Source organism: Mus caroli, chromosome X (genome assembly GCF_900094665.2).
Source record: "Mus caroli chromosome X, CAROLI_EIJ_v1.1, whole genome shotgun sequence".
NCBI classification, from domain to species: Eukaryota; Metazoa; Chordata; class Mammalia; order Rodentia; family Muridae; genus Mus; species Mus caroli.
Genome location: NC_034589.1, coordinates 119,226,379 through 119,238,582, shown reverse-complemented (window position 1 = coordinate 119,238,582; position 12,204 = coordinate 119,226,379). Strand labels below are relative to the sequence as shown.

Genomic DNA, 12,204 nt, shown 5'->3' with positions numbered 1-12,204 from the left:
TAAATATACTAAAGAACTAGAGTTATATTATGACATATGGGGTATTACATTTCTAGGAAAGTTTTGGATTAACTGAATATTCTTTAGAAATGGAAAGAGAGAGAGAGAGAGAGAGAGAGAGAGAGAGAGAGAGAGAGAGAGAGAGAGAAGCTTCCCCTACAGTGTCTAATATAATTGTGAAAACACAGAGCAGAGGGAAATGTAAGAGAACACAAAGAGATTATTTAATTCATCTCAAATAGAAACAGAATTGCTGAGGCAGTTCTCACCACCTTATTTATATATCAGATTGCTCACAAATCATGATGTCACCTACCAGGCAGCAATGCATCAGCAGGTGTGTGACAGTGTAACAATGCTGAAGACAGAGGGAGAGCCACAGAGCAGAATGATGAAAAGGCATCATCAAGTCATAAAATCTGCTCGGCTTCACAGATAAATATTACATAAAAGAATTACATCAAAATCAGGAACTCGCCTCAGAAACTCCCTACCACTGAGAAGTAAAGTTCAAAACAAAGGCCTTAAAGTTGGTAAATTAAAGGTTGGCACTTCTTGAATATCAAAGATTTAATTTACAGATGGTCAGCTTCTAAAGTCAGGAATCCTTTCCCTACCACATTTGTGAGATACCAACAACAACAATAAAGTAAAGTCCACAAAACCCAATTGGGGTATGGTCTCATTTTTTCCATTTAAATGATATATATGACCTACTACCTCCTGACATGGATGGTGCCACCGTAAGGTATGTAGCTTCCAGTTTTACATTGGTACCTATATAACCAACTAGCCTTTAGTGTCTGTGTAATTATTTATTTGAAATAAGGTTTGATGTAACCAGGGCTGGCCTTGAAGTCACTACACAGCTTAGGAAGTCCATAACTACTGATTATCTGCTCTCTTGTCTTCCAGGTCCTGGGCTTACAGGTATAAAACACAAAGCCTGCTTTTGTTGTTAGTGCCTTTTTGTTATTTTTTAAAATGGAGATTTTTTTTTGAGATAAGATTTCACTCTGTAGACCAGGCTGGCCTCAAACTCAGAGATCCACCTCCTTCTGCCTCCTAAGTACTGGGTTTAAAGGCATGTTTCACCACATCAGGCTGGTTTCTACAGCCTTCAATTATGCTATTGATCACTGAAGTTTAGAGTACCCAATATTTTTTCATAAGGCTATACTTCTTACATATAAATGTTAACTTCACTTTTTTCTCATGTGTTCAAATAAGAGACGGGATGAAGATAGCTAGGCTGGACATTTCAAAGACAGCCTGTCCTACTCCTATTTCCAAAAGTTAGGAGAGACACATGCCTCTGGGGCTTTCATTTATTGTTATGGCTCCTCAAGTGAAAATGGATATTTTCAACATGCTTTAGTCACAGGAGCTTAGAGGATTACTTAAAAGTACAGGTTCCATGCAGTGTGGGCGGATGGACTGTGGTTACATTTAAAGATTAATACAACTGTGTCAATTTCCCCTTGGAAATATAATCATATAGCTTTTAAAGCATAGCTATATTGACTAAGAACAAAGAAAAAGAGATGCAAGAACAGTATACCAAGACCTAATCACAAAATGGATTCTGCTTCCAATGGAGAGATTTCTGCCTTGAAACCAGTTGCCTCAAATAAGCAAAGCATGTTTTTAAAACACTAGGGAACACACAGGGGAAGCAGTTTCATACAGCATACCTCAGTTCAGCAGAAAGAGGTCGGTTAAGTACTATGTCCTGAGACATACACCTTTCATTTTCAATTGTTTTCAAATAAAAAGAGAGAAATTCCCTTTTCAAGTTGAATTGTTTAAATGCACCTACAGCTACTCCTGTCTAGCAAAGGCAAGGCAAGTTCTCCCTACTGATGCATTTCAAAAAAGGTTCAATTGGCAAACGAAAGCAAGTGCAAAGGGTTTTTGACAAAAGAGGACTAGAGGGAACACATTTTCCTTTCACGGAAATACTGTTCTAGAAAATCAGACAAGGTAGCAAGTCAACCAAGAATGTCTAAGACACTGCTGAAAGGAACAAGGAAGATGAACAGTTTCAGACCTACAGCAGCATAGGATTTTTCCCTGAAACATTCAGGTAAGGATCATGTTATAATGATAATGGGCTAGACAGTCAAAAAAAAAAAAAAAAAAGGCCACATGTTTTACCTTACACCTCATAGCATAGCCTAATCCAGCATTTTTTTTTTTGAAAATGTAATTTTCTTAATCCACAGAAGTACACAAATCTGAAATAAACTGCCCTGGATCCCATCCAATCATTAACATGGCTTATTTTAGACCGACAAGTATCCAGGGCTCAGGAAACAGAACAGGCTAAATAAAATTCAGCTGCTCTCAAGTAATCATTTTGATGAAGAGAGGGTCATTTTTAAAGCATTGTACACTTAAAGTAGATTTCAGAACTGGTTCTAACAAATAAAAGTATTCTATCATCCATAATGAATTACACATTTAAAAGTATAATTATTTTTTTAATTCCCAAATGAATTATATTATCTTCTTCTAGGCTTTTTACTAAGTAGCATATGAAACCTACAATTGATTAGGATGACAGTCAGATATTCTTTTTGGGGTGTGTGTGTGTGTGTGAGAGACAGGGTTTCTCTGTATAGCCCTGGCTATCCTGGCACTCACTTTGTAGACCAGGCTGGCCTTGAACTCAGAAATCCGCCTGCCTCTGCTTCCTGAGTGCTGGGATTAAAAAGGCGTGCGCCACTAAGCTTAGGTTTTAATGTCTTTCTAATATCATTGTAAAACTATAACATGGTTTTATTTGCAAAATTTCCCAGTAACTAGTTAAGATATTTTCTATTTTATTGATGCTCCATATGTGAAGGGAATAACTGGTGATTGAGGATTGGGCATTTGAGAAGAAGAAACAGAGAAAAAATTTAAATATATACACTATATATGTGAAAAGACATTAAATTTACATGGTAAATATTCTATACGATCTGTGAGAATATACATATCAATATACATTTAGGCCCACATGCCTAAGTCATTAGTTTTTATAGCAGAAATGCATACAGAATGGCTGGTAGTTACTAACTCTTCAACTGGGATGATTCTGATTTGTAAAACAATGACTATGATTAGGGTGCATCACTCTGCTCAATATACTCTAGGAGCTAAATAAAAACTTGTGGAATTAAATTAAAGAACACACTGAGAAGTTTTCATCTGGAATAATTTTTTTGGATATTTAATACAATAATAGATTTTGTCCTTTCTGAAGACCAAGACCTCAAGGACAGAGTTGCGTGAAACAAATGTATTTTTTTAAAAGCATTATTAGAGACTCCAATGGGTTCAGTGCAGTTTGCTGGTTCTCCGAATCTGTTAGGTGTTATTTATTACTGACATGAATCCAAATGCACTTGACTGAGAAGAGAGCCAAATTAACCACAATGTGGGTATATAACAGCTGTTATTATTCACTTAATACTTTTCTATAATAAGAATGAAACTATTAAAATATGGAGCAAACATATATCTCTAATAATAATGGCCATCTACAATATGTTTTGGCTATTTCTTATATAGCAAATTTTGTTTTTACCCAAATGCTTCAATATTCTTATAGTTTTCTTCCTAGTAAAGACACATAAGACATACACAGCAACACACATATATATATACTGTAAAGAAAAGCCAAATTTGTAATTGCAAACTTAAGGCATCTCCTACATAGGACTGATGAAATCTTGCTATATGCTCACCACACGGAAGACAGCTCTTACAGTTTTTATGAATCTGAGATTCTGCATTTAGAATCTAAGGAAGCTTAATGAGACCTAAGTAAATTACCTATCTTGTTTCACATATTTATTTTTGTCTTCCCATTTAAAGGAATATTTTTAGTAGATGTAGAAACTTGTTTTCTGCTGGAACTGATAGAATGAGGTTTAGTGCTTATTTCCACTGAACTGACACCATGCCTGCAATTACTGTGGTATAAGGTAAAAAAAAAAAAAATACGAATGATAAATGGCTAAAATGTACTACAGGAAGAAATATTTAGATCTTATAATCTAGAGTATATCTTGGAAGTACTTTATATTACGTATACTCTCGTATACTTACGTGGTCAATAATAGTCTTAACAATGGCTCACTAGAGACTATTATAAAAACCCAGTTACCTATCATTAAGTGCATATCATGTGTTATTTGCCTCAAAGTATATTTGACTATGATATAGTGTACTTTTTTATTTGTGTAAGTAGATCTGGGGAGTGAGATGAGGATTGTGTACTCATAAGAGTTTAGAAAGACAATGCATGATAAAGACTTGTGTGTACATGGCCTTTGTGAAAGCCATAAAAACCAGATTAATCAAAACTTCTTGCATTCTAGGCCAGCCATTTAAGTGTTGTCAATAGTCACCTTCATCTATTCACTGAATTTAATTTTATTATTCATTTATTATTAAATCATTATTTAATGCCAATTGTATTCTAGACAAGTGCTCAGAGATTTGCATTTACTTCATATGAAAATCCCATGAAATAGATGTCATTACTTTCACTGTCTTTTGGATGAGGAAGCTGAGGATCAGTAAGGTTAGGGGAACGCTCAAGGATGCACGGTATACGGAACATTCAGCTTTGTCTGGCTTCAACCATAGGGAAATAAATTCACTTAAATTGCTGGTTAAGTCAATGACGAGGCATCTGCCTGAAATCTCATGTCATTAAAAGGTTAATTACCAGGTTATTAGTGATTACTTCAGTGGGAATAGATTTTTGCATTTCAACACGTTAACAGTGTTTTAATTTAAATTATCAAAAAACTGTTTATCAAGTGAATTATAACAATATGGCATGCATGGTTGTTTTCTTAAAACGTACTCTAATTTTTTTCATTAAAACATACAATCCAATGCCAAGGAAATGGCTTAGTGGGTAAGAGTGCTTCCTGTATATGCATGAGGAACAGAGATCAAATCCCCAGCACCCATATTGAAAATGAAAAAGCCAGGCATGGCTGGCATGCAACTGTAACCCCTATACTGTGTTAGGGGGAGACAGTACAATTGCTGGGGGTTGAGAGCTGCCTGCAAACCTAGCTCCAGGTTTAGGATTCCCTGTCTTAAGGGGAGAAGGTGGAAGGTGACAGCAGTATAGTCACCGTTCTCCACTGGACTCCACTTGGTCATGGATGTGCTCATGGTACACATAACTTACTGTGCTAAAAACTCCAAACCTGTGCACAATTTACTGTACTGAATTACTTTAAGAAAACAACCCCTAAGTATCCATTGAAAAATTCCAACCTAGAGATCAAAGAGAAAATGATCTGATTTTGAAAAAATACAAATTGCCTTACATGTTTGGCAATATAGGGAACAAAGTAGTTTAAATGCGTAGGGCATTATCCAGATTTTCCTCATGTCTTTATAGAGAAGGCTTTGCCAAGTCTACAAACTCACTTAACATTGCATTAACATCTATGACTCATTCATTAGCATATGTAAAATATGCAAAAGTGGTGGTATGTATTACTTCAAAAACTAATATTATCAGAGATGCTTAAATACTCCTTGAATCAATTCCATCACTTGTGATATTTTCCATCTATAATTTGGGTTATTATCATTTAAGATATGGACTCTGACAGCAGGAAACAAAGTATTAACCTATCCTCATTTAAGAAAAATATATGATAAAATATATTTGTAAATATATTTTGAGTGAATTTTATTTCTGGGAGCATGGGGCTGGAAGGAAGAAAGGGCCCCAACATCTACAAAGGAAAGAAGTACATGATCTAGGTTAGGACAGACTTCCTAGAGAGTGTGCCTGTGCATAGCATTAACATGCTAAGAGATATGCATCAAAACTTGCTATTCTACTCTATGAAGACTGATTTATTCTCATTCTTTATCATGGTACTAGAAGAAACAGATAATTCTGATTTCCATTTGATATTATATAAGGAATGGCAAAATCATTCCTGATTAAATAATATTTGATCAGAATCACAGCTGTAGTTTGCAATTTAAAAACATCAAGTTTTTAATGTAATCTTTTCCTATTGCTTTATGCAAGTCATTGTAGGTAATTTGCTCACTCCCATAAAAAGAAAAAGAAAGAGATTTATTTACAAATATTTGGTAAGCTTTCTTTCTCTCCCCACATAACTAATGAATGGTTTTGGTTTTAATGGTTCCTAAGTTAATTATCGTCTATATCAACGTAAGCACAGGTTGGAGAATGTAGATTACTCCCAGCACTTTATGTAGTTCGTATACTGTGCACACACATTTTCAAGCACATTTATTGATTTAGCATAATTTTTGCTGCATGTAAATTAGCTTTCTCCATTTTACATTCAAATAAATACTATATTACTGTGCATGTGCTAATTATGATTATTTAGGAAATGGTGCAATAAATGTTAGTTGGATGAATGAAATCACCTAATATGCTAAAATACATCAATATATAATTATCTATTGGTAAAAGTGTGCAGTTCAGAAAAAATAATCCTCTTCTGTCTGGTAAATCTTTGGCTTGCAACTCACACTGTCTCTCTTCATTCCTTCATGAATTTTTTCCTCCCTCCTAGTACCTTCTTAAACTGCCACTGGTTTAAAAGCCTTTGAAGAAAGAATCAGCTGCCAGCTAACTCCTTTTTCTTCACCTTTCACTGTTCTTTCCCAGCTATGTCCTTCTTGTAGTCACCTCTTCTTTCTTGTGCTTCAGGTTTACTACCTCCGAAATCCCTGAAAGAATTCCTTCAATAACTTGGGCTCTCCTCCCTCATCATGCCATAACTCTTGTGACTCACTTCCATGGACTTGCATTGGCTCTATATTCTCTTTCCCTCAGGTCTCCAAACCCAACTTTCTTCCTAACCACGGTAACAGCAGAAAATATCGACTCAGCATGAAAGCACCAGAGATTGAGAATATATCAAAAGACATCATTATGCATTAGGTGTGTATGCTTGAGTACAAAGATTTCCCACCTTACAGTTAGTACTCACAATAGAGAAAAATAATGATATTTTTTCATATTATATGAATAATTATTCATATTATAGAAGAAAGTCAGAATCAGAAAGTCTCAATACACTGACAGAGATTATAGCCTAGGAAAGAATGGAGGCAGAACTTGAATTTAGGACTTCATCCTCTTCATCATTTTGTTTATTTTCTCATGGTGCATTAAACATAGCTTACCTGAGGCCTGTTACTAGATGTGCTGATGTGTAGCTCTGGTGATATTATTCATCAAAATTCTACCCATTTTTCAAGGGGTAGCTCAAAGAATATGCACAGAAAATACTCTTAGCCTTTGCCATGAAGAGTTGACATTTTGCCAAGCTAAATTGATTTTTCCCTTTGGATAGGCCTACAAAGCAAATAATCTCTATCATGTATTGGCACACAATTTACTAGTTGCTGGTTCAGCTTTATTAAATCTCTTTGACAAAACTGAAACTGTCTTGAAGGTGAGAACAATTTCTTGAGCATTTTCAGTATTCTTCAACAAGTATTAAATGACTCATCGGTATCAAGAGTGTTACTATGCTTAATTATCTCCTCTAATCTTTTTTTTGAAACCTACACAGGATAAATGTCATTGCCCTACATTACAGCTGAAGGAACTGAAGCATGAATGGACACAGGAAAAGGACCAGTGTGTAAGCCTATGTGAGAGAGCTAAAATGAACACCTTCTTTAACAGAGCAATTGCTTTTTAATCACACTCACAAATTATGGCCTCCTTAGCATGAAATACGTATTTTTCTCATTTACAGTAAAAATATAGTTTCCTGTTTTCACTTTTGCCTTCTCATCCATAGGTTTCTTAAAACTGAGATTTGATATATGATATTTTAATGGTTTTATCTTGAATATTAGCATTTATATCTTTATTTCTGAACTCAGATGATTATATCTAGATTTCAGATAAAATCTTGTATAATTACTCTGTTCTTTTTTTGAATAATTAAATCACAATATGTTTCTCTATCATAAGGGTATATAATTTTGTCAGGCAGATAATTATGTTTCTTTTTTTTATCTAGTAGTTTTATGAGTTCATGGAAGGTTTTTCTGTAATAGTTTGACATTTTCTTAAACTGATACAAACTAGAAACTGTTAAAAAGTCCATGTAGTGTTTGCTAAATTTTAAAAAGATTTTTAGTTTTTTAAAATTTTGTGGTACTGGAAATAGAACATAGGCCTTGCATGTGGGAGACAAGGATTTGGCTATATCCCTTATTCCTCAGTTATTATTTTAACTGTATACATTTATAGGGCACAGTGTGATATATATATATATATATATATATATATTTCCTAATGATACAATCAGAGTAATTGCATAAGCAGTTTTACCATTTTTGATTAATGGATAAAATTATATATATATATATTTATGTATATATATTTATATATACATGTATACAAAATTTATATATATATATATATATATGTATGTATTTATGTGGTACACTGAGCTCTAGCTTGACATATGACTATATTCTTTTTCCTTTTCTGTACCTTTCATTATTAAAACTTAAAATGTACTGCATAATCTTTCAGAGATGTCTTTTTGTAACTTATTTTGAAGTATGAACACAGTCTTCATGTAAAATACTATTGAGATGTATAATAACAATAACAACAGCAATAACACATTTTTTATACATAGCTACAAGTTAAGTTGCTAATATTGAAGCCTACCATTTGCTTGATCTATATGTAGTAACAGCCTTTAAGAGACAAATATTATTCATTTTCTTTTCAAAATTACATGTGTGGGTTGGTGCAGTCCCCAGGGAGATGAGAAGAAGGCATCTCATTGGAACTATAATTCTAAATGTTTGTGAGCTGCTTGATGTGGGTGCTATGAATTGAACTGAGATCTTCTGAAAGAACAATATTCATTATTCTTCGCTGAGCCATCCATCTGGCACTGAAAAATGTCATATGAAAATGTATCCCTAATGCTCATATCCCTCAAGCTCATCAAATGAGCATCAATGATAACTAAAAGAGACAATTAGCCATGTCTTGAGCATATTTTCAGAAAAATAGTGAAAAACTGGTAAATACTTAGGTAAAGGGGGGATTTAGTTTCTTCCAAAGGAATGTAGCCTTGTTGATGTTCTTTTTGAACTACTAGCCCCCAGAAATATGAGATAATACATCTGTTGTTTTACTCTCTCAGTTTCCACCATTTCTAGTAATCTTCACTACTTTAATCTTCAAACAAAACCCTGAACAGTAAGACTTCCTTCCTAGGTTTCATTCTCGTGTATAGAGTGGCTTCCCAAAGATTTTCCTTAAGGATCCCCTTAAGATTTCTTTCCAAGGCATTTGAAAACTGAATGTGTTGAAATGATAGTTACCCATTGTAATTCTCACAACCAAATCTGCTTTACAGATAAATTTTTCTTTCTCTGTGAATGAATATATTCCCTTCTGCATAGCGCTCACCCTCAATTCCTACATGTAAGCAATCACCAGAAACTGTCAACTCAAGTTTTTGACACTTTTCTTGTGATGCTTAATTTTATATGTCAACTTGACTGAACAACCTTGCCTAGAAATTTGGTCAAATATTATCCTTGTTGCTGTGAGGCTATTTTTGGAAGATGCTAACTTTCAAATTGACGGACTTGAATAAAGCAGATTGCATTTCTTTTGAAAATGTATCTCACTCATCAGCTGAAGACTCCACTAATACAAAAAGACTAATTTTACTCGAGCAGGAGGAAAAGCAGACTCAGATGCGGCTGTCCCCTGGGTTTTTGCCTGTGGACCTTCCTTGTAAATTATGGACTTGCCAGTTTCAATAAGCACATGGGCTAATACCTTAAAATAAGTCTGTCTTGGAACACAGAAAATACTACTGAACATTTGCTATTAATGTTGATTGATAGAGGCAAAGATAAGTGTAAAAATTCTGGAGTTACATGACTTCCATTCTATCTCAGTGCTAAATATCTGTTCATGTACCCTATTTGCCAAACTTCTTAAATTGTATGACCTTCTGTTTCTTTTCCAAACAATGAAATAATTAGTGCTCACTGCATAGAGATTGAAGGACTGATTTGATGCTTGTCTTAGAATGCAGTAAATCTTAGAATGGTGCTTGCTATGTGATCAATATTAGAAAAGTGCTTGGAATTTTTATTATTTCTAAATATGGCAGGAAGTACTCCAATATCAAACATACTTCTTTGTATCTTGATCAGATTTGGGTTTGCTTGTATTTTACTTTAACCCTCTGGACCTCTTAGTGCTGAAGAGAGGAGAGAAGCTATATCTTTTCTCCCTGCTGTGAAAGTTACTTAAGGAAAAACTACTATGCCTTCCATTCCTAACCTTTCAGTGCAGACACCTGTATACTAATCACTTTTGCTTCTTTCCATCTGTCCCCTCATCATCCCCATTTGTTTTGAGATAAAGAATAATTCATTCTGTAATTCAATGTGGCCTTACATTTGTGATCTCCCTCTTTTTACTTCCTTAGTGTTGTCAATATAGATCTACACAACCATTCTGAGTATTCTGGCCTCTCTTCTTCAACATCTAATGAAAAGAAAAATCTACCTCTAACATTCTTGTTAGCTGAAAGAACGTTTAGTGGATACTGCTGCGAATGCACCAGGACTGCCTACTTAGCCTCCCAGCTGAGTAAGATGCTTTGGCAGTCCTTGTTTTTTCAACTGGTAATAGTGCTGTCAATATCTATTACGACTTAGAATGTTCAAGCCCCCAAGGAGGACTGTTGTTACAGCACTGACAATAGATATATGCCAACAAAGTGAAGTTTAGGTCTCATCCCCTCAGACCAGCCTTTCACTTCTCATCTCACTCTGTTCTTCCTCCATGATGGCCTTCTCTAGAACATGCTAGCATAACAAATAAAAAAAATGTGTCAACCATACAACATCTCGTACTGATTACCCATAATTTACAGTGTTTAGTGTAGAGTGATTAGAAATAAAAATAGTAACTTGAGCAAAATCTAACTGGAAAAAAAAAAGAGTAATTATACCACGAGTTTTCTACCAGGAATAAAATTACATTATAATTAAACAAGTTTTAAAAATTAAATCACTTTATACTTTAACCATCAATATAAAATTCAATTGTAGTTATAGGAGGGACTAAAGTAGAACCTATGGAAATGCCCATGCTCCTCCATTCAGCAATATGCTCAGGGACCTTTGATATTCATCAATATATTACAATACATATTAGTTTTAAGATAGAGAGGAACTAAGCTGTACCAAATGGTCCAGATACAGAAATCTTCGTGACTCACAAGCCCATGCGGCCACAGCATATGCAAAGCATTGGGAGTGGTTCTGTACCTTTGTTTATATCAATGAGTTGCTTCTTCTTCTTCTGGCGTTCCAGCTTCTCTTGTTCAGCTTTCTCTTTTGCAAGCTTTGCTCTCCTGCTCTTCTCTTCCATTTCCTTTCTCTTGTGATTTTCTTTCAGTGCTTCCTAAAGACAAAAATAAAATTTAAAAAATTATGGTTTTTTTCTACATAGTATATAATAGAGAAGGTACACACTTTAAAACTTCTATAATTTAGCTTTGAGAGGAAATTTTCACAGCAGCCTCAGAATGTGTGCATATACTGTTTGTTGACAGAGACAAATAATTCCACTTAAGACATCTCTTCTGGAAAAGAAATATTTGAAATAATTTTTTCAGTTATCATTATGTGTTGTGGCAGGAAAACAGGGTTATCTATGTTATAGGTATAACGATGAAAATGCCAGCTTTATTGTTAAAAATGAGCTACTTTTGATATACAAGCAAACTAAGTATTTCATCACTTATTGAATGTTTTCCTTTTATCTGCAAAATGAGTTAAAAAAAAAAAAAAAAACCTCCCTCCTAGGATATGAGAGAAATGAGTTGTGTACTTAAAGTGCTTCCTGCAGAACCTAATACATTCTAATCAAGGTATTCTCGTCTATGATGTGGAGGTGGTTGTGTTGTTGGAGGAATGATTACATCTAATGATTCAGGACGTGAAACAATCACCTGCAAGTTTTAGAGCTTTTTATATGCTGAAATTGTTGGAAATGATGAAACAGATTTCCAGCTCTTTGACATTTATGGAATTCCAGTGAATCCTGTACACGATAGCTGAGAAATGTGAAGCAAAGTGATCAGATGAAATAATGTCAGCCTCTTCGGAGTTCAG

At 34.5% G+C, this 12,204-nt stretch overlaps 1 protein-coding gene across 4 annotated transcripts in view; it reads right to left on the bottom strand.

Annotated features, from left to right (window-relative positions):
* The window catches only part of Diaph2 (diaphanous related formin 2), a 678,308-nt gene that overhangs the window by 154,303 nt on the left and 511,801 nt on the right, over positions 1 to 12,204 (bottom strand). For all 4 annotated transcript variants that reach the window (XM_021152792.2, XM_021152793.2, XM_029473659.1 and 1 more), the window contains one exon: positions 11,356 to 11,491. In XM_021152792.2, coding sequence (XP_021008451.1) covers positions 11,356 to 11,491 — 136 coding nt within the window. The remainder of the gene's footprint in view (positions 1 to 11,355; positions 11,492 to 12,204) is intronic.